The 24188-nt window shown below is 38.4% G+C and overlaps 1 protein-coding gene across 5 annotated transcripts in view; it reads right to left on the bottom strand.

Moving 5' to 3' along the window:
- Positions 1-24188, bottom strand: part of FEZ2 (fasciculation and elongation protein zeta 2) — a 38784-nt gene that overhangs the window by 3196 nt on the left and 11400 nt on the right. Inside the window, exons 4-8 of one of the 5 annotated variants that reach the window (XR_006888866.1) lie at positions 22411-22552; positions 21104-21372; positions 5687-5753; positions 3353-3428; positions 422-487 (exon numbers count right to left, since the gene is read on the bottom strand). Coding sequence is in view for 2 of the 5 variants with exons in the window: in XM_046663490.1 (XP_046519446.1) it covers positions 422-487; positions 3353-3428; positions 5673-5753; positions 21104-21372; positions 22411-22552 (634 nt within the window). In the remaining 3 variants the exon portion in view is untranslated. Of the gene's footprint in view, positions 1-421; positions 488-3352; positions 3429-5672; positions 5754-6724; positions 8300-21103; positions 21373-22410; positions 22553-24188 lie in introns of those variants that run through there. The other 4 variants (XM_046663490.1, XM_046663492.1, XR_006888867.1 and 1 more) reach the window with 4 other exon arrangements.

The following is a 24188-nucleotide window of genomic DNA, read 5'->3' as shown; positions in this document are numbered from 1 at the left end:
CTGTCAACTGATTTGACTGTTCCCTCCTTCATCCGTCCTCACTGATCTGTCCTCCTCTTTCTATTGTCCCCAAGATGGCACAGACAACCCTTCTCAAACCCTCCCCATGTTGACACCTAAGATTCACATAATTATGGCACTATCTCCATAATATTTCCCCCACTGCCTCCTCAATGTTTATAATTTCGCTGTGGAAATTATTTCCAGCCCAGGACCTCAAATAAAAGTTAAATTTTATATAACTATAATTTATAATGTTGGGAGCGTAAGTAAGCCTTCTGTCTATCTTCACCCTGCACAAATGAGATTAATAACAAAATTAATGCCTTTAAAGTTACTTTTTAATCTATTAGCAAGACGATGCATTTATTGACTCATCAAAACTTCCCGACCATTGCACATAGACAATTATAAAACTCACCTTTCAGTATATAATCAGTTAACAAGCTCGGAACTTTTTCACTGTCCTCTTTCATGGCATGAAGAACTGCAAAATAAAAGAGAGAAAGAAAAGGCAACAATTTCAAATTCAGATAAAAAATATTTAATTTCAATCATTGTATCCTTAGTCTTAATTAATTATATGGTATAACTGATTCATGAAAATTATTGGTTATTTTCTAGATAAGGGAATACAGCTGCAAATGCTTAAGAATTTATTTTAGTTGAATAAGCCCTTATTCAGGTAAGAACATTGTAGTTATCTAAGAGTTATTTCCCTGATTTAAAATTTCCACACAGTGGAGGCAGGAAAGAGGAACGAGGTTATTTACACAGAGCCTCAGTTTTGTCATCATAAATACTGGAAAGTGAGTTACCACACTGTGCGTTTCTGCGAGCTCTGGGGCACAGGAGCACCTCAGTGCCGCGTCTCACAAGCTCGCGGAGCTCTTAGATACGTGAATAGTTAGCTATACTCTCCAAGGAGCCTATGTGTCAGCCTTCTTGGAAACTTTTAAAGAAGAGACCAAAATGCAGAAAAGACTTCCATGCAGCAGCACCCCAGCAGGCCGCCCACTCCTCTATACTACGGAGGAACCTGGAGGAATTAGCCTCATCCTACAGGGAGTCTTTGAAAATTTTATCTTTAAGTAAAGAGAAAAGAGAAAAAACAGCTACTATGACAGTGGTTAAAAAAAATCTAGACCACCCAGGTACAGATAAACCCACAAAGGAATACTGCACTTTCACAGTAACGGCCAACTCAAACTTTCTGCAGAGCATCCTGGGGAAAATGTCTCACTGTTTTTCCCCAGACATATAACAAGACAACATAGTATGACTGTCAGGTCAGCATTCCTGGGTTTCAACCCTGGCTCTGCCACTTCCTAGCTGTGGGACTTTGAGCAAGTTACCTAACCACTCAGTGAACCAAGTTCCTCATCTGTAAAATGAGAGCAATAATTAGACCTGTCTCAAAGGCTTGTTGTGAGTGTTAAGTTACTAATTCAGATGTAACAGACTTAGAATAGTGCCTGGCACATAATATATGATATGTAAGCATTAGCCATAATTACTAACACAACAAATATCATTGTAATTCTTATTACTATTATTATTGCACCTCCAGTAGCTTTTATGAGGAAGGCTACATATTCATAAACACTGCAATGGTCTCCACTGGGCTTCCCCTGTGGCTAACATCTACAGGTGGTGGCCACAGAGGCTCAGGTTCTCCCCAAAGTTTTTAGGAGATAACCACATTTTTCACTTTCAAAGTGAAGGTCATTCTTCCATCTACTGTCTGCAAAACAATCCTGTCTTCATAACTATATTAAGATGGACATTCATTCACACACCCTACATGTATGCCTTCAATCACCCAGAGTTTCCAAATTGTGTCAGGCTATGAAGACAGCATCTAAGAATTGGCCTAAGGACATTTCAATTTGGGAATTATGATGACTGTGGTTTGGACAAGGATGTGTTTGTCCTTGATCTGAGAAAACGAGGTCTCTCAGTAATTCCTGGCTCCCAGGCAATATTTATGTTCCCTTCTTAGAGGGGTACTATGTTCAGTATTTCTGCTTTCAATCACATTTTAGCTTTGTTTTCAGTTCTATATAAAAATCACATAGCAAAAGCTAGCGTTATTAAAAAGCACAGTGGCCTGGGACTCAGGAGACCCTGCCCTGTAGTTAACCATTCTCCTGTGTGATCCTGGACACTCATAACTTCAGGAGTTCTCCTGGAAATTAGCGGGCTGGGCACCCAGTTAATCTCTTCTTTATTTTAGACTGGCTGGCATCACCTGATTGATGCATATTTAAGTATAAAATGTTTTGAAAGTGTTGTTCACCAAGAAAAGAATAAAAGCTTCAGGCTAGCATGCAGGCAGCTTGTAAATAAGTCACTCGCTCCTTTCCTTCTGCTCCCCATAACCCATGCCTCTATGTCCTTAATTTCCAAAACAGATATCATCAATATCCACTCATGTGATGTGCTCTCATTTGGTTCCCTCTTTAATTAACACCTATCACAAATATTTAACTAGAAAGAACCTAACAGATCAGCAAATTCAATCCCTTCAAAAAAACAAGGCTGAGTGACTTACCCCAAACCCCACATACGTTAACTTATTTACTATGAGGCAAATAGAGCAAATACTTTTATCCCGATTTTTCACCGTGACCAAGAGAGGGTAAGTGACTGCCAAAGATATCCCTGTAACTGACAGGGATAGAACCAGAATTCAGGGCTCATTTATGGCTATCATACAAGACATTCAATATAATGTTTATTTAAGTCTAACAAATTATTTGAAAATGCAAGGCCCTTGAAGGTGGAATATTTTTGTCTGTCTGTTCACTAAGGCATCCTGAGTGAACAGAACATGGCCTGGCACAGAGGAGAGCTTCAGTAAATGTTGGCTGAACTAATGAATATCCTTAAAATCTACTATCACTGTATGCTCTACCTCTACTACCTCGCGTTCGACATTCCTAGGAAAGGAGCGTGTTTTAGGCCACATTTCCCCTAAATCTTTCCTACTGAGTTACTGACAGTCATATTTATATAAGATCCACGAAGCCCCTTGGTTGTTGATATATGGATATGTTCTTAAACATACAAGAGGTGATAGAAAATCAAGTTACCCTTTTTTCTCAAAAAGGTCAACGTGTCAATATTTCAAAAGGTAAGAAAAGCAGAAAAAATACAAATCAACTCTAGTGTTGTGTTTGATGTCATAGCCATTTATGGTTTCGTTCTCAAAAGAATAAACAATGACATCCATCATTTACTGTTCCAAATTGACAAAACAAAACAATAACAACAAAATCAGCCAACTAAAATCAGTAGTGAGAATCAACAAAAATAAATAAGGTAACAGTTTAGTTTTGTCTTTGCTCACTTTTCGTTAATATTTGAAGATCTTCAACAGATGGTGGTCCATTTTTTTTCTCATAGGGAATGACCGTGGTCAAGTACTGCCAAGTTAAAAAAAAAGCACGTGTCACTTAAATCTGAATTACCTTCTCTGCAAAAAGTTGATACAGTCACTAGAAAGTCTATTTTATCACATGAAACATGAGTTACTTTAGTAATGAACACAGGTATCTTGCTATCTCAGCCAGAGCTCATTTCTTGCCCACCTCTATCTGCCTCATACAAGTCCAGTGTCAACATAAATATCCACTTTTTTGCCTTTCAGTTATGGAAAATTTTACAAAAGTAGGTCTGAGGGTGATTTGTGCAATTTGTTCATTTTCAAAGTGAAGTCTTATCTAACATTCTCCTTGCATATTTTTCAACACATTTTTAAAATAGTATTTTAAACTAAAAACGTAGTTCTAACAGTTCTGCATAACAATATAACTCCCAACAGCCAAAGAATTGTTTCAGACCATTTTTTTCTAGCTGAACAAAATGGGCACACAGATAACTCGACGACTTTAAAAACACACACTAGCTTCTTCCAGAAGCCAACAAAGACAAACTTGCCCAAATAATTTTAGAAGTGTACTATTATTATTATTTTAAATTATTGTACAAGTAGTTATAAATGTTTAAAGGTACTAAAGGAAAAGAGAAAAATGAAAGGAGAGAATAGTCTAATGCATAATGAAAATTCTTGTCTGAAAGTGAGACGAACTGCCTCGTTGACCACTGTAAAAGGCTCGTAAGTCTCAGAGTTACGTCCTATAACTATGTCCCAAGAAAGCATAATCTAGAATTATCGTCCAGATTCCCCTATTCTGACCACTCCACCAAAAAATACATAGTTCAGTGTAGTTTGCGTGTGCTTATGTAGAGATCACTGGTTTGCCTCAGACCCACCTTGCAATCTCCTGAGACCCACCTTATTTAGCCCCTGCCTGAAATCTCGGCTCTATTCCTAATCTCTGAGTGATTTTTACCCCACTCACAATCACAAGACAAGATAAAACTGCTTAACAATAATTGGTTCCCTAAGAAAAGGAGGAACAGTAAACTGTTCAGTCTTTAAGAGACTTAACTCCTACCATCTTTCCGGTGTAGACTTCTCCAAGATGACACCCAACGGTACAACCGAGTATGTTTTTCTCGTGTAAAGAACACACAAACAGTTGGACACATACTCTCCTGGGGCCTCACCAATAGCCCGTGTGTCAGGGCGACCTGGAGGAGCGTCAGGCAGCTGCGCCTCGGCACACAGGTGATCTGGCTACGCTTTTGGGCCTTCCTGCCCCACTCCCGTGTGCTGGGTCAGTTTGTAAGTTATTTTGCCATCTTGTGGGTTTGAGAGAGGTGAGAGGCACCAGAATAAAACAAAAATTCAACCACCCTTCGTGAAGGCCCTTTGTGAGCTGCAGGTGACAGTGGGAAGGATTATTCCATGTCGATTACCGCCCTTCTGGAGTAATACAGAACTATCTTCAGTACAAACCCTTGGCTCAAATGCCTTCTTCTGACGAACTGCCTACAGGCGGGACCCTCTGCACTTTCTCAGTCTTCACTTAAGAGCTAAACTGAAGAGTTTCCTTTCTAAAGCGAAAATTTCAAATTTTGAAAGGAAATTTTAAGCACACTCAGTGTAGATGTGTCTCCCATGTTCACGATATTCCTTAAATCATCTTATAAAAATGTTAATAAAAAACAAATTGCTACACATGTGGCTGTATATTTATAGCCATATGTAATTTTGTATAAATAATCTCTCATGCCTCATTTGGCAGACAACTGAGTTGGCCGACGAGTTGGCCGACGACATGATACACCTTAAAAACACATGAATTTCATTTAAAAATAGGTAAGATATACTCTCTAGACATTTTGACCTAGAACTCTAGTCTAAAAAGATATCGGCATCTGGCTTTCTTCCCCCAAAAATGAGGTGATGTTTCCTGGACTTTGAGAATTAGTGTCTTCTAGTTTAGTTATTTTCAAGTATATATTCGATGCATGCAATTCATTGTGTCAATATATTAATATCTATTTGTTTAAAGGTAAAAGTGAAAAATGGAGCTTTAAAATCTGTATTAAGAATGCATTTAGTTTGTTGTCCAATTTGAAAAATGCTTTTTCCTAAAGGGAAATTCTATGCATTATCAAGACTATAAATATAATGAACTTTCATTTCTCTCTTTTAAGCAATAGTCTTAGTAAATTAGTAAAATTGCCAGCATTCAGGACCTTCACTTACATAGAGATTGAAAAAGCAGAGAATGAGGAAAATAAGGATAACCGAGCACCTGTTTCTCTGCACCTGAGTTTCCAAAGGTGTGGCGGAGGCCATTCTGAATGACATTTGAGATCCCTTCCATGCTGAAGCGCTAAAGGCAGCAATGTACGGCCCGGAAGAAAAGGACAGAGAAAGAAGTTCAGAGACTATTAGTAAGAGTGTACCACTACGACTTATGTGCCCAACAGGCAAGCAGTTAGAAAATGCCTCTACTCATTCAGATAAAGCAGACAAAGTCATGCTGTTTTTAAAACATCTTTGCTCCCATTTCTTTGCAAGTCAAACGCAAAAGCAACTGCTTTTATGCTACTGTATTCATAAAGATTTTTCCTGATGTGGCTGATAACTTTGCTCTGATGTAAACGATGTAAGTTGTACACATATTTGTTTTATGCAAAAATTTAGCACATAATTTTTAAGATACCTTTTGGGATTGTTTACCTACATTTTATCAAAAGTCTGAAAACTTAAACTAACAGTATGCATATTTTCAACCTAAGTTTGCATATTTCTACCATAAATTTGGAGAACATTAACATAACACTTGGCAAACGAAAATGCTGTTACTTGGAGAGCTGATTATTGCTTCCCACTCACTCTTCAGGCCACCTGCCATTGCCTTGGTGCAGAAAATGCGAACTGGAGGAGCACATATGCTTCCTGGAGAGCAGAGTGGGTCCCATGTGCCAGCTAGGCTCCCTAAAACTTCTGCAAAGACTTTTTCACTCTGTTTCTAGGAAATAATTCTAGCTTCTTTCTCACAGCAACCGCCAAGACTTCCTAGAACTCATTGTACTGAAAAGGGAGTATTTTTTCCTAAACTACTTATCTTGATTTGTAACCAGTCTACAATGTCATCAGACAGAGTAAAGAGTCCAGTGGCACCTCTATGGCTGCTGAGTCAAAGGACTTAGATGGATTCTTACAGCATGACTAATAAGGGGAAAGGCATCCTGAACAGGAAGTTCAGTCCTGATTTACCCATAGTTCCTTTCCCTGGAATTTTATAGGGGAAAGTTGAATCAGTAAATACATTGGAGGAGTCAACATAGAGTATTTTACCAGGCTCCAAGGAATAGAAGAAGGGAAACCAAAGCAATGGTCTCTGTCCTCAAGAAATGTATAACTGAGCCAAGCAGTTCTCAAAGTGTGGTCCAGGAATCCCCCAGGGGTCCATGAGCTGAAAATTATTTTCTTAGAAATACAAAGATGTAATTTGCCTTTTTTGCTCTCTTCTCTCATGACTTAGAGTAAAATATTACAAATGACAGATTGAATGCAGAAGCAGATTTGAGAACCTAGTTGTCTTTGATTAACCTAGATATTAATGAAATTGACAAAAATGCACAGCCATGTTATTTTTCTCACTAATTTTTTTACATACAGTTATTTTTCATAAAAGCATTAGTGAATTTCTAATTGGTACTTTTAAGTGAATTAATAAATATTTTTAAATTTTCTCAGTTTTCACTTCTAATACAGTAAATATCAATCAATATAATCTATATAAACAAAAGCTCTCTGGGGGGGTTCGATAAGTTTTAAGAATGTAAAGAAGTCCTCACAATAAAAAGCAGAGAAACAGCAAAAGGTTGTATCTTTGAAGGAGCTAAGTACCTCTGTATCAGTCACACACTCAATGGTATTGCTGAAAATCTGAGTACTGTACCAAACTTGACCGTCTTGGGGAACTCGTATAACACCTCTCCTCCTGAATCATCCTTCCTCCCCACCCACTCCTTCCCAGGTCTGCATGCCATTTTGTCTCAGCAAGAATCCAAGGTTGGTCAAGACACCTCAACTGAACATGCTTCAGTTTGCTGGCAGCATCACTATTACTTTTGATGAAGTAGGCTGGTTTTAACTATTTTTGTCAACTTTTCACATGCCATCATATAATTTGTTCACATTTTTTAAACAGATTATCAAAAGAGATGACTTCCTAAGCTCCGGAGGCTGCAATAAAAATTATGGGAAACTGTTTTCAAATAAGTCAGATCCTCCTTTAAAAATTATTTCTATCGAATGTATTTTCTTTCAAAAGCAACAAAGAGAAAAATACTTAATTTTCTATATCACTTCGCTCCATTATCCATGGGCATGTTAGAGCTAGATATAAATTCAGAAAATCTCAAGCAAGGTGAAAAGTTTTAGAATCCATGTATCAGGAAACTAAGGTACACTTTATATTTGAACAACACATTCTAAAGATACTATCTCTATTTTCCCAACTGGAAACTTAATTCCTGTCACCGGAAAAAAAAAAAAGTTGATGCAAATTCTTAAATTCCTAAGCTATATGTGTAATTTAGGCTTCCTTATTAAACATGCAGTTGTGGACACTGCTGAACCATTTCACCTACTGGTAGCTTGACTACTCGTGAAAGATGGCTTTCATGCAATCCAGGCTTAGTGGAAAGAAATAAAAATGCAATGATATGAAGCCATGGTAACTCGGAAAAATGCAAAACTAACAGCTGATCCTAGCAAAAGAAGTTAAGTAAAGGAACTCTCCTTGGAACTCCTGCTCTGCGGCTGATGGGAGCTGAGCCAGTAGATGTGGCCAACCCGGCCCCACTGCATCCTGACCAGGCAAGAAACGGGGTGGCCGGTAAGGTTCTACTGCCTTCTGTTCCACTGGGAAAATGACAGAACAAGAAAATCAGAAGGTTTACAGAAAATACAAAGAAACCAACTAAAAGACAGGGCTGAGGACGTTCTTCCACCAATGCTCCGGTTGCCATCAACTCCCACCTCCCCAGGAACCACGCAGTACAATTGTTTCCCTTTAAGGCATTCCCAAACTCTCCCTCTCTGCTAGCTCTTTCCCACAGGCCACTTTAAATTCTCAAACCCTCAACCTAGCTCCTTTCCCCAGGGTTTCCAGAAACAGCTCTTCCCAGCGTCGTTTCTTTCGTGCTGAGGTCTCGGTGAGACATCTGTAGGCTCTCCTCCCTGCACCCCCTCCCTGGATTCCTAGACACCACACTCTTCCAGCGTTCTCCCTGCTCTGCTGCGCTGCTTCTGAGAGGAGCCTCTTTCTCTGCTCATCTCTCATACACTGGTTTTCCCCAGGATTTTGTCTCTATTTTTTTTCTGATGCACACTCTCTGAACCTCCCACTCAATAGTTTCAACTTCTGCCTCCATAAATCTATAGCTCCCCTTTACTAAGATCAGTAAAGTGCTCAGAATGGAGCCTGGCACATGGGAAGGGCTCAGTAAAAGTCAGTTATCTTTACTGTAACTTTCCTCCTGAGCTTTGGACTTGGATGTTTAACGGCCTATTGGACATCTGGACCTAAATATTCCTAAAACTTATCATATCCAAAACTGAATTCATCCTCCTCTCACCCACCAAAACTCAAACAAAAAAAAAATAAAAACTAAAAAATCTGTTCCTCCTTCAGCATTCTATGCTTCTGTCATTCATTTACTCATTCTTTCAAAAAATATATTGAGCCAGATATTATTGCAGGTTACTAACGATTCAAAGTGAACACATCAGCCAAGGCCCCTCCTACCCCCGTGACCTGATATTCCAGTACAACAGGGGCAGAAACAGTAAAACAAGCAAATGAACTAGATAATTGCAGATAATGCACGCCCAGCCGATAGCTACAACAGGGCAATTAAAAACTGGATGCCTATTTTATACCAGGAGGTCAGAGAAAAGTTCTCTGAGGAGGTGACATCTGAGCTGGAACATGAATTATACACCCTTCCAGAAGAGCTACAAAGGACAATGGACAAAAGAGATCCTCTCAGAGAACACAACCAAAAGCAGCGAAACTGGCCAACCGAGGCGTTCACTCTGCGGCCACTGCGCAGGGGCCCTGGTATTCTCCAGGAGGATGTGAAACAGCAGCTACTGAGTATTTCCGTTGTCCCCTCCTTCCCATAGGAATTTTTTATTGCAGGGGCCCTGCTCTCTCTTCACCTTTGTGTGCTGGATGTGTTGGAATGGCTGGCTTAACCTTTGTACCATAAGGGGCGACATGCAGAACTGATGAAAAGATGCTCGGCTTGAGGCTAGATGCAATTGTCACTGATGAGACTTGTCTATCTCCCCTAGGGGAAGGGGTGGTACATGTCTTCTATCTATGCTTGCCCAAGCCAGAAATCAATGTCCCAACCCTAGCTCCTCCCTTCCCTGATGCCCCAACCAATTTTTAATCTCCTTAATATCTCTGGAATTCAACTTTTTTCCCATCCCTACTGTCACTTCCTTGGCTCACTTCTTACCTGATGTCAGCAAAACCCTCCCCATCTACTCCCTATCTCTAGCTGTCTCCTTCCAATTAGTTCTCCTCAAAACACTTAAGTGACCCTTCTAAAAGACAAATCTGAACACGTAACAACCCTGGGTTCCTGCAGCCTTTAAAGACCAGATGCCTTAGCAGGGTACACAGAGCCATCCATTTTCTGGCTTCCACTTTGTTACTTCCACATCCTCTCCTCGAGGTACTTCCTCCCTCGCCGTCTAGCCTTCTCATTCAACCTCCAGTCATAATGAGCAACCTGCAGTTCCCCAGCCATCCCCGTCACCTCCAAGGGGCTACTCACACCACTCCCTTGGTATGTCTGTCCCCCTCTTCTTCTTGTCCTCAGGAGTCAATTCAGCCTTCCCAGACCCCTAAACCAAACTAGGGGCAATAGTGATGTATGGATGCCTCTAGAACAGGACAGTGCCAGGCAGAGAACAGGAAAAACATGGGAGCAATTTTGAATATAGTAATCAATTATCAACCTATCCCTAGGCTTCTCAACCTTGACACTACTGACACTTGGAGTCAGATAATTCTTTGTCATGGGGGCAGTCCTGTGCATTGAAGGATGTTGAACAGCCTTTACTCAGCAGGATACCAGTAGCAGCACACTCCATCCCGCCGAGTTGTGACAACGAAAAATATTTCCAGACATTGCCTATTGTCTCATGAGAGGCAAAACTGGCCTGGTTGAGAATCACTGCATGAAGTGCACTGCGTGGTTCATCATCTGGATGCCCAGCCCACAGGGAGCACGCCCCTGAAGGCTGAGATTTACTCGGCATCCTTAACACCCATGCCTGGCACATAATTAGAGAGCAATATATGTTTCTCTAATGCTAGTTAAAGAAAAGATAATCAAGATATTCTTTTAAGTGGCGGCAAGGCACAAGATCAAAAGGAAGACAGCAGGGAAAGAAAAGAGTTTTGGTTAAGTTAATTTTCAATAAATTCAACTCAGTTCCCAAAATCTTTAAGGAGAGAATTAATGTCAGGTACTTTTTTCGTATGCCCACAAAGCGCAAGCCCATGATCAGCATGTAGGAGGCATTTGATCAACAGTCACTGGCTTCAACGGCCAAATTCTGCAGCAATTACTACCCATACCAATGAAATACTTCCAGATTTTAGTATGAAACTAGGAATCACATCGTAGTCAAAAGTATTTGGAATCAGAAAACTTTTCAACAGCCAACTTAGATAGAAAAACGTCGAACTAGAAATTAAGAGATCTGGGTTTTCTCTCAGCTTTGCCACCGACTACGTGACCTGGGTGCAGTCACTAACTTTGCCAAGGCCTGTTTCCTCGCCTGTGAAAGAGATGATGAAATGACATCATTTTTAAAGGTCATCTTATTTGTAAATTCTATGAATCTATGAAATAACCAAGAAGACACTATTTGTTAAGAAGACAAATCGAAACACACATGCACACACACACACAACAGTGCAGGACTAAAAGGTCACACAGGCTACAGTATAAGCACTTTAGGATGACAGAGCTGCACAGCCAGATGAGACACTCGGAGTTATCTACTCCAATGGCTTCATTTTCTTATGAGGAAATGAGCACATTTTGAGAAAGGACAAAGACTAAGTCTTACTCTCCCCACTCCAGTGACTTACACAGTGTTGGTCATAGCAGGCATTTGTAAATATCTGCTAAGCTAAAGCTGTAACACTCCTAAGACCACAGCCCAAGAGTCAGAGCCTATGATAACCGTATCATGAGGCCTCTTGACTTCTTACAGGAGGGAATTTTTTTTAAGGAGCTAAGAGGCAAAAATAATCTGAGGGTGAACAGAAGAAAGATGACATGACAAGATATAAAAGTTATTTGTCAAAGGAATGCACGCAGAGCTCTGAAAAAGTCCACCAAAGAACCCAGGCTAGGAAGTCAACAAGAGATTAATAAAGTAAAATGAAATAATCTTGTGACACGGCTTATAAAACAACGGAGTGACTAAGAAATATAAAACCTCTAGGATAATAAACAAGTAGCAAGTAGAAGATCAATGAACTAGAAGGATTAAGGAATAGAGAGACTATGGCAGTGAGACGAGGAAAAAATAGGAAAAGAGCTCTGTAGAGCACACAATAGATTCTGTTTTACAATTGCCCTATAAATTCCAAAAAACAATGCACTCTTTTGGAAGGCAAAATGAATTTTAAAAAGTTAAAACCTCAGAGAGAGATTAAATTTACTTTTTAGTAAACGTCACCTCATTTAGAAACACTGCATTTACAACCTTGAGAACAGATGCACTGTTATTAGGTACTTATGGTACTTAATGGGCTGGAGGGAAGATTTTCTCTATGCTTAAATTTTATAAGTATGAGTGGGGTGGGGGAGAGAGAAAGGGAGGAAGAGAAATGGAAGGAGGGAAAGACGAAGAAGGGAAGTGTTTCTCTGTTGAACATTTCTCAAGGAAAAAGTACCACGGACATGTCAACACACTGACAGAAGTAAGTCTCAAGGTTATGAAGGCTCAGAAAAATAAAGGACATTAAATGAAGATCTTTTACAGTTTAATTAAAGTAAACTGTGAAATACTAGGTATGTCAGAAAGGCCAACCCTGCCTCCATTTAACCATTTCCAAATGTGAAGGAAAGGATCCAAAGGTTCACATTCAAAGTGAAGAGCTGGCGGAGGGTCTTTGAGTCAAAAATTATTTTCTAATCTATCCATCCTTTTTCCACATCTTTATGAAGGAGTTAACAGCTCTGAAAAATGCCCTTCTCAGAATGGAATTTTTGATATGAGCCCATTTACAAGCCGGAAAATGATTAAGCATTACAGTATTCACTTTATTGTTCCCCTCACCGCTGACAAAGTGCCAAAGGTAACGTGGCAAAGAGGAGGAAAGGGGCTTACTCAGTGCAGGCCTTCAATCTCAGGATTTATACTGAGAATACTCACAACGGCCTCATGACCATTTCCTTCCCTGGCGTAAGTAGGTATTGAAAGTCTCAAAATCAGTCATTCTCTGGAAACTTTTCTCAGACAAAACCAGAAGCAACAAAGTGTAAACAAGATATAGAAGATTTAAAAAAATCTGTAAAAATCTGAAAAAAGACAAAGAAATGAGCCAAGATCTCCAAGCCTGTAGACAACATGTCTGCACAGCCCAGAAGAGGAAAACGCAGAGCCAAGGGCTCCTTGCCCCTACCTACACATGACTGCACACATCCGTGCTCCAGTGTAGACCGGTTCTATGAGCCAAGGCCTCTGCCGACCTTTCTTTTACTCATTTATGAAACGGCAGTCAAAATAATACTACTGCTTTACAGGCTTGTTGTATGGACTAAATAAAATAATCCATAGGAACTGCTTAACAAAGTGTTCAGCAAATATAAATATTCAAAAAACGTCTGGGCTGTATTCCTTTAAAAAAGCTAGAGTAAGACGTGGGACTTAGCTCCCAAAGAGAAGTAACCACACCTTTCTACTTTTCTCCAGAACAGTAACAACAGTATTTCAAGTTCTCCTCATATAAAGAAAACGGCAACTGAGGAATAATAAACTCCTGATAACAATCTCTAGCTTAAAGGACTGAAGACAACATGAAGAAAAGACACTACTGTCTACGACTGAATATAGAAATCAGCCAAAAAGCTTAAGCAGAAAACAAGTAACACTTTTAGGTAATTCAAGGTCTCTCTGAAGAATAAAAAGAAAAGAGCTAGAAAAAAAACTAGGTAAACTGAAAAGAATCAGATAGAGTGTGTGATCTGTTCATTCTTTTCCAGACTCCTAAACATAGCAACTAGGTGAATGCACAGCATATTCTCCAGCTCTACTAATTTCACAGGAAGCAGGATCCAAGACAGGGAAAAGCAAAATTACTCTAGAGGCCAGGGAATTCAAGTTATTCTTGCTAACATACTTTTCTCTTAGCTTCATCAGACACCCACTTGCATAAATCTCTGAGTAGCCAGGAAATCTTTTAAAAATCTGACTGTCAAAGCTCAATGTCAGAAAAAAGGGCTAGGAAAAGCAATTAAGAAATGCTTTCATCTATTTCTGACCCTTACTCTAATCTACACACTGACTCCATTAATATTCTTTATACTCAAAAGGTTCAAAAGAAAGTGAAATTCAAACATAATTATTGTCCTTTATAAATCACATCTTTTTCAATAGTTTGAATGACATGATTTTCAAATACAATAAAACAGTTTTAACTTTTAAATTAAAATTCTTAAAATAATCAAAATACAAAACATGAGAAAAACAGAATCGAAAGCAACAGTTAAGTATCAAAAAAAATTAGAAAGTAAAAATATTCAAATAATTATTAAGATATTATTTAAGACGTAAAAATTGATTTTGCTTGTTTTGACACTTCTTCAAATCAAAAAATTTTAATGTGAATTATAAAGCAGTTATAAATGCAAATTCTACCAAAAAATAATTTTTTCAAAAAAATAGACCCAAGTAAATTAGAAAACATCAATTATACCAAAGCAGGTAAGTATTTGAAAATGTCTTGAATATTACACTACTACTTTATAAGTTCACTCTCAGAGCAGAAAGATGTGATATGAAGATTTTCAAAGTTGGGAGTTAAATGGAATAGTATCAATTTAATTTTTTCTATTTGAAGATCTTTTTAAGTTTTTATGTAAATTAATATCAAAATGATAATTAAGTATTGGAAAACATCTTCAAAGCTACTAAAACAAGAGTAAAATAATTAACCCTAACAATTTTATAAATTCTTTCCTGATACTTATAGATACTCTAAGTATATAATAAGAATACAGGTTCCTGGCATATTGTGGCTTTTATGTGAATTTGTGTTATATTAACAATTAACTAACCTCTCAAAGACAAAAAAGAAGTCAAGCATAGACTTCTTGATTTTTACCACATTAACTGCTGGGTCGCGAAAGCTCACTGTTACCAGCCTAACACCAAAAACCCACTGCAGAAAACAAACAGTAGAGAACGGTAAAATATCAAAAACTGGCAGTGATATATATTCTCTAGGCAATGTTATCTTTCATAAAATAAATTCGTTCCACATCTAAAATAATTCATATTTCATAGGTGTGAATTATTAAAACAATAAACATTACATACCCAAGTTTCTCTCCACCCTACAATGACCTTCCATTTTACGGCCTTAACACTAATTTTTAGGAAGGCTCTTTGAAAAAAGAAAAATGCAGAGAAATACTATCAAATATCACCAACAAATTATTGTTGAAAATGTGTTAATATTTACCTTCAACTATTTATATAAGGCAGACTTTATCCCCTCAAGCACCACTACTCAGAAAAGGGGGGAAATCAGCCCCTTTTCCACTTCTCTTCCTTCTTTAAAGTACCTTTTATCACTGTGTATAAATACAAGTACCCAGAGGACTGCCAACATTTTTATTTTTTTCATTTGTCCCCACATCTAGAGACAACTAGTCTACCTGCTGGCTCTCTTCACTGAGCTACTGGGAATCTGACACACACGGCACAAAGGACTGTTTGCTAAGCTGGGCGCCTGCAGCAAATGGCATGGAGACCGACTGACCAAAGCGTCACCACCTGCACGTACAGCTCAGGCTGCTGGACGGGCCCTGAGGAAAGGAACAGCCCCCTCAGGATAAACAAGGCTACACTTTATAATAAATTTTAGTCACAATATCATGATCCTTTTATCTATACGAACTCACTTCAATGGAGTTTACATCTTTTTTTCTCCTAATTTTAAATTTTATTAAATTTTAATCTAAATCAGGGGTTGGCAAACTTTTGCTATAAAGGGCCAGATAGTAAATATTTTAGGTTTGCGGGCCATGTGGTCTCTGTTGCAACTTTTCAACTCTGCCCTTGTAACACCAAAGCAGCCACAGACCATATGGAAATGAATAGACGTGCTGTGTTCTGATCAAACTTTACCTATAAAATAGGTAGAGGGCTGTTTTGCCCCTTGGGCAGTGGTCTGCCTTTCCAATGCCTGGTCTAAATCATCTTAGCAGACATGAAATTTTAAAATTCCAAATTAAAAAGAACAAGAAAAAGAAAAAGCCAGGTCCAAAAGCCCCAAATTCAAATAGCCGTGTCCGAACAGTCACCTCAAGGCTTAGAGCTAGCACAGATTAGAATAACTTCAGAACAATCTCACAGTAGCTGTCTAAATAAAAATAAATTTCTCTTACCTTAAAGTCAGCTTTGGTCAAGATTAAACGAAAAACTATTACTGAGGCATTTTTGCATGTAAAAAAGAAACCAAATAGATTGACTCAGTCATAATATGAGCTAAGTGAGCCATAAGGACAGGCGGAGCAATGTATCTGCGAAAGGAAAATATACACAAGAAAGAGCCCCAGCTCCCCGCCATCTTTAAGCACTTATCTCCCCTCCCCCAAAAGCAATAAATTAGAGTAATATAATTCTGTTTACAACAGAGTCACTGATAGCTAATATCACAAAACTTCTCAGAATAAACTCCTTCGGGTTAGACTGAAGCAATTACACATTTTTGCTGGTGTTGAAGGCAACACACTAGAACTCTCCCTTGAAAGTTCAATGTGATTACGGCAAACAGAAAAGACACCATAGACTCCTGTCTTCTCAACCCAAGACTTACAGTAAGCGACTTTACACAGGACTTTTAATTTGAAAACATTACTGGATTCTAAAGGAGGAAGTTGTCCAGCTTCATCCATATAAGATTACTAAAGTATGATGCTAAGCAGGTAAACACTAATGTCTTAACAACTTCAGACAACTCTGGATGACACAGCCAGCACTAAATTAAAACATAACTGGTGTACTTCAACTTGTTCTTGTACTCGTGTGAACTGCCACTGAAATTCAACGGCCTGTGAATCTATTCGATATCAACAGAAGACCGGCAAAAAATATCCCTGATAATCAACAATAATTCAAATACTACATCCAAATCCTCTCGGATTCTATGTCCTTTATAGTGAAGTTTCAATTCAACAAATATGCATTAAGTGATATGTAAAGAACCAAAAACTGGGTGAGATGCTGGGGAAACAATGTGCACGAGCCTTTGGGAAGGCTGCACTCTTCCAGAGGAAAGAAAAACCAATGGTCACAACAGAGTATGGTACTATGATATCAGAAGTATGTGCACCCTCATAAATAAATACGAAAAACATCTCAAATTTGACATAAAAGGCAACTCACAAAAGCATACAAAGGATCAAGAGACCAAACCACTGTTTGCCTATCAGATTAGTATATATTAAAAAGCTAATAATATCCATTGTTGGTTGGAGGTGTGGGGAAATGGCCACTCACTTATGCTGTTACTGGGTTACATTTCTGTAGAACGATTTGAAAAGATGGTTGTTTAAAACCCTTTAAAACTTCATATTCTTTGACCGAGAAATACCACTGGTTTTGGTAAATGAGTAGTTTCACTAAGCAAAGGAAAAAACATAAGAAATAAATTCAACTTAGGAAAATGGTAACTTTGATTTGATAGGATAAATTTCCAGTTCCTACCAGACATTCAGGGAGAATTGTCTAGCAGGCATTTGGACATAAAGTAACTAGCATGTACCCAGGATATATGCTAGTCTTAAAGACATTATTTCATTTAATCCCTCCACAACTCAAAGGGCTATGGACCCAGTGGCAAGAGCAGGATTCTCACACAGCTCATAACCCAAAGGTCTTAATCGATATGCTATTCGGCCTCTATAGGTTTGTCACCTGACAGAAAGATTCAAGGTAGAAATACAGATTTGCAAGTTTATCTTTCAGCAGACATTTATTTCCTACCTAATGTTGGACCTAAGAATACCAGGGAAACAAAGTTACATCCCCTATCCTTAGGGAACAATAACAGAAACAGAGATGAAGACAAAAACTTGCAATATGTATGACAGTACTAATTGAAATAGTTAAGAGGAATAATACTAACCCAAAAGAAGCAGAGAGTAGTCAATTCTGCATTGGAGGAAGAGTCATCGAGGAAGGTTCTAAGAAAGGAAGACAATGCTTGACCATGATTTTGAAGGATGAGTTAAAAAAAAAACAAAAAACAAGTAGACAGGGGAAGGAGGAAAGGAGGGCCACTCCAGAACAAGGGAGTGGCATATATGGAAGCACCAAGGCCCAAAACAGCATAGTCAGTTCAAAGAAATGCATGAGGTCACCACACTGATTACACCCCGTGTCCTTCAACCATTCCAGTCTCTATCTCCTACCCCACCATTTCTCCAGATGCTAAACACGACAAAGCAGATACAAAGCTTTCCACTCTCTTGAGTCCCATTTCTGAAAGAGAAGACCTACTCTTCCAACCTCCCCTCCCAACAGAGAATGGGGAAGGGACAGCAGAGCCTGCCTGCCAGTCAGGAGGAGCAGTGACATAGTAACCAGCCTATCAAAAACAGATTCCCAACAGCATCACTATCACCCACCCTCCTCTTTTTTCTTGGTTGCATTTATTACCACCTGAAATTACATTGTCTACTCATTCTTTCCTTTGTTTATTGCCTGTCTCCCTCATTAGCATATAAGGTCCAAGAGGCCACTGGCCTTGTCTGTTTTATTCACCACTATATCTTCAACAGTACCTGGACAGGGAAGACACTGTATATATCTGCTGAATGAATGAATATTGTGATCTTATCCAACATGTAGCAGATCACTTTTAAAATTAAAACAAATCAAGATAACATTTCACTTTTATAAAATATTTAATATTTTCCTTAATATTTAATAGGATTCTTCAAGCTCTCCCAAAATTTTCTAATGCTCTAAATAGCATCCCTAAGCTCCCCCGTTTTTTTTCACTGCAGCAAATGTTTGAATCAAAGCATGTCTTTTAACACCTAAAGAGTGTAACTGCTCTATTCCCACGCAGGTATTTCATTATAGTATCTCTGGACCAAAGAGAACAAGCTAGCAACTACTGGTAAAATGTTACACCAATTACAAATTGATGTTTTGTTTCAATGAAACATGCTTAAGGAAATATGAAAGGAAGCTATTCCATGCTTAAGGAAGAAGTCCAAGTCCTGCTAACAAAATAAAAATATCTAACGTAGGAAGAAAAATGTGCCTGTTATTAGAAAACAGGTAACACATGATATGTGTAAAAAGGTCATCAATTTTCAGAAATTAGTATCACTGATGATGGCTAACTCATATAGATCAGGCCTTGCCAAAACTGCCTGTTATATAAAAGGTCTCGGAAGGCAGTATCTTTTGGAATCTGTTTATCCAACTGGCCATTTCACTTTAGGGTTCTTTTGAGCCACCTACCACTATTTTCATAATCACAGGTTTCAAGCTCCTTGTCACAGATGGGATGGTCTTTCTCCAAAATTTTAGGCTTAAGAAAGAGAGAGAGAACTGATACCATAAGGTTAGCAATGCCATTATTAGCCTGATTAAAAGTTTTGACACAACAGTAGATCAGAACTCAAGAAGCAGCTTCTCAAGTCCAAATATTATGAAAAAATTTACTGTTACTATGAATCTATTTCAAGACTAATAAAAGTTCAAGTAAGACCTGAAGGTTGCCTTGTCAAATCCATTTCTCAATATAAATGCCTTGTAAAATTACACAATGAATCTACTCGAACGCTTTCTATATGAGAGTTACCAAAAAGAAGCCTCGAAACCCTTCTAGGGACACATTTATTTTCCACAGCCAAGTGTTAACACCAGTAAATGGAGGATTTCCATGTAATCCCTAAAAGCTGATAGGCAGAAATTACCAACCATGCTATGACTTTTTAACTAAGCATTTTATTCAATCACCTTTGTATAATAGGGCAATGGAAAGGGTACAATCTTTTTAAATATGAGATGCAAAACATTGTCCCTGATATTTCCAAGAAAACTTTGTAGGACTGTATAGTCAAACAAATGTTCTGGGTTTTTGTCGGTTTGTTTTCAAAGTAGTCACTACAAGTGACTAAATAAACACCTGTTTAAGCAATCCTGCCATTTCTCAAAAATATTTTGTACCATATATCTAAGAACTTTTTCAAAGTCAGTGTATAAGCTATGTCCTTTCTATGTGCAAATGGATACTATACTAAAAAAGTCCACTTGCTGCTAGCTTACAAACACTACACTGAATCAGCTAACTGGTAAGATTCTTCTCGCGGGTATGAGCTGCTCTCCGGTGGCCCAGCAAGCCAGAACTGCACTCTCCTTCCCGGATGAAGGAGATCTATTTCTTTGATAAATATTCTTTAGAAAAAATAAATCAAGATTTAATCAAAGACAGAATGTATATTATTGCAAACCATAACAGCAGTTTGTGGTGATTTGTATTACCGTGTTATCAGTATCATGAATTAAAAAGGTAAGTTCCCTTTAGAAAAATGGATCTCTTCGCCCAACCGTTGTACTCTAAAAATAAAACCAACGTTTCTTTGCATACAAACAAAATGAAGGCGGCAATATACAAGTCTCAACTGATCAAAGAAAAGGGAAATGGCCGTACGATCAATAAGGAAATGCGTCTCATATAATTAGCAGTTAATGTTTATGATGAAGTTTCATCAAGTGAAATTAATAGGACCACTTAAGAAAAATGAAAAAGCTGGAAACAAAAAACTGTGTACAGGAGTCAAAGATTCAAATATTCTAAACTTGTTTTCACCAGCTGGTAATATTCTAGTCTGCCAAATAGTAGGCCAGATGGCTGATGTCACGTAACCGCCTCTAACAACTTCACTGATAAATCAGGAAGAAGCAGTTTACAAATCAATCTACGCTTCTAGGCTCAGCACAGTTTGACTACCTCTAAATGCACCCCCTTTTAATTTTTTATTGTACAACTCATAAGAAATAAGCAAAACTAAGAAAATAACATCATTCATAAGCCTACCAGCCAAACATAAATAACCACTATTAACATTTTGATCTACTAAAATGGTCACCTGCTAAAGCTTCTTTTCTTTAAGATAACCTCCTTCTTTATTGCCCCTCATCCTTCTGCTTACTTCCCTCCTAAACATTTCAGGATTGCATTATCTGGATAACCATTACACCCTCACCCAGAAAACACCTCTCTGAAGGAGCTGGGCACAGGGGCACTCTAGGACAGCATCCCTTTTGCGCTCCGGCAGGAAGCACACCACACCTGCCCGCCTGCTGCTGGCCCGGGGCACTGGGATTACCAGGGAAGCCGTTCCCAGCGTGCAACGCCTCCTGCAAACCATCACTTACTGTGCCGGGCATATGACCTCTCTCGTTCTTCCCATTCTGAGAGCCGCCATTCTTGAGTTTCTTTTTCTTTTTGGCTGTTTCTTTGTGCTCTTTCTGTTTGTTTTGCACTTCAATGAGAACAGAAATAAAGCTGTTTTTCACTTCCTTTTCAAACTCCAGTTCATCTCGCAGGGCCAACTGCTGCACCAGCTCCTCAGAGTATTCCTTGATGGCGGTCTCAATTTCTTCCAGTAGTTCATTTAATTCAGATACTGAGAGCCTTTTCACTCCTATGACGAAAACCAAGCATAGCAGATACTAAGACAAAAATGTCTCAAGGGAACACAGCTGGGTATTTTATGCCAAAGAGCAAAAATCATATGCTAAGCAATTAAATTGTTCATCATCTTCTCAGAATCCTAAAGCTTCTGGTAGGCAGGTCTGAGTAGAGGCAGGTGGACAAAGGTACTTCTCAAATAGCTGAGAAGTATAAAAAAATTGTTTACCTGTCTAACTCAATCCCAAGAATAGTACCTCGGGCAAAACTGAAAAAGCTTGTACAAGGAAAAGAACAAACACAAAGCAGTGGGAGAGTACAGAAACTAGCTGCTGACAAGAAATCACAAGCAACTTAGCAGAGCGCGGGCACACTCCTGAAGAGAAGTCAACTTTAAAGAATTAAACTAAATGCATATTTAATCACATAAACCCCAATGTGTGAATTTTACTGAAGATTGGGAAGATGAAAGGGAAGAATATTCCCTGAAACTCCATTTCAGTTTTTACTCAGCACTTCCCCTTACGTGAGAGACAGGACATTTTTGATGTCTAACCCCCAGTGCCTCAGAATGTGACTATATTTGGAGACGGTCTTTACAGAGATAATTAAGTTAAAATGAGGTTATTAAGGTGTGCCCTAATCCAATGTGACTGACGACCTTATAGAAGATCAGGACACAGATACACACAGAAGAAAGTCCGCATGAGGACAGAGAGAAGACGGCCGTCTGCAAGCCAAGAAGAAAGGCCTCAGAAGAAGTCAAATTTGCTGACACCTTGATCTTGGACTTCCAGCCTCCAGAACTGTGAGGAAACAAATTTCAGCTGTTTAAGCCCCCCAGCCTGGGCACTTTGCTACAGCAACCCAAGCTGACTAATACAGGATTCAAAGGGGAATGTGGCACAGTCCCCCAGCAACAATAAAACGTGCGCTTAGTATTATCAGAGGGCCAGGGAAGGATACGTAGCAAAGATTTCTGGGGATGGTCACTATATGTTTGAGATATACAAAAAGCACAAAGAGCACTGATTTAAGTAGGGTTTCTTACTCTCTTCATAACTGCTTGTACTAGACCTCTTAAGAGTTTGAATTTCCTGGGAAAGCATCGAGAGCCGATCTGACTGTGTGGGCGTTTCATCATCTTCTGGGTCCGGTGATTCCTGCATCATTTCTTCGATTTCTTCAATAACCTTCCAAAATATACACACCACTGTTAATCAAACATAAACAGGAAACATGATCCCACTGAAGCACAGCGCTCACCTGAAGCAACAAAAGTAGAAGGACACTCAAGTCTCCATTAACCAACAGTGTGCAGGAATCGGTGTTTGAATAATCAAAATTTTGATTGTAAGAGTGAACATGGTTTATCCAGAAAAATTTACAATATACCAAACACAAAACAAAATAGAATATGATTTAATATGTCCATCATGATTCAGGAGGCCCTATCGGATCTTGCAATGTCTGAGAAATGGTGCTACAAACACATGTTTAATTGACTTTAGACATGCAAGAACCAGATCATAGTTACAGTTAAAAGAAAGCAAATGACAGAAAATTGACCATATACCACATGCAAGTGCTCAGTCTAAAGCCATTTAATCAAAATGACATAAAATTTATAAAATACAACAGTATAAAAAAACTTAAAGAGAAAGTAAGAAATTACCTCTATGGCAGCAATATTTTCCTTTAACAGCAGAAAAAGAATTTCATATATTAATTCAACAAAAGAAAAAAGGATATTTAAAAATTACTTAAAATGTAGAAGCTTAAAAGAGAAAAAAAAAAAGCTGCACAAAAGCAGGAAAGTTTCAGAAACATATTTGCCTTTTAAACAACGATCTACTGTCATATGCAATGTTGCTCAAATCTTACAACAATGTCTTGTCCTGTTACAGATTCCAAAAGTTGAGAAGTAGATAGAACTCAGCAAAAATTTTAAAGAAAGCCAGAAAAATTACTCAACGGTTAGAAAAAAAAGACCTAAGAGTTTTTTAAAAAAACTATCAGAAAAAATACAATAACAAGAATCAGCAAGCTTAACATATAACACTTGTATGGAGGAAAAATAAAAATAAACCTGAACGAGATGGGGATTATGTTAATTAGTACAATTTTCCAAAATAGGCACTGTAAAATGAGACACTGAAGAAGGCTACAGAATCCATTTCTCTAAGTCTTAAAAACAGAGACAGCTTATGGTTTTCAGGCAGATTGCTGGGGAGACAATGATTTCTTGGGGTCACGTCTTTTTATCTCCAAGCCCTCTAACCTACTATCTTGCTTTTTAAGCACCGCTCTTTCCGTGCCTACAAGAATCCAACCACAAACATGACTAAGGAGCATCAAAATGCCACATTTTTAATGTACTCCTCCTGACCTTGCCATAATATATTCTTTACTGGCCTTGTCCTTCCAGCCTAAAAATATAGTGTGATAGAATTCACGGTCTGAGTAGCCACAGAACATTTTATTTCAGGAAGAAGTTCTTGCATCACATTTTGACAATACAACAGAAGTGGGAAGAGTATTCAGAAAATGAGAAAGCTGATTCAACTGGTTTTAAGCGAATACAGGGTTGGCATTATTAGAGCATTCCATAGGAATAATGCTCACTTCTTTCTAAGGTACACAATATGTGGTTCTAATAAGTGCTAATGACTTTTACATAGGCTTCAGAGAAACCAGATAATTTCTGCACAGATACATTATAGTTTGCACATGGCTGGCTAAATCCAAAGAAAGAAAAAAAAAACCACAATATTTTTTCGGATTTCAGAGTAAGCAATAACCCTCCCTTAGTAACTTGCTGTCCTGTTT

The sequence above is a fragment of the Equus quagga genome, chromosome 5 (genome assembly GCF_021613505.1).
Source record: "Equus quagga isolate Etosha38 chromosome 5, UCLA_HA_Equagga_1.0, whole genome shotgun sequence".
NCBI classification, from domain to species: domain Eukaryota; kingdom Metazoa; phylum Chordata; class Mammalia; order Perissodactyla; family Equidae; genus Equus; species Equus quagga.
The sequence above is the reverse complement of the archived record's forward strand: the minus strand, read 5'-3'. Positions and strand labels throughout refer to the sequence as shown.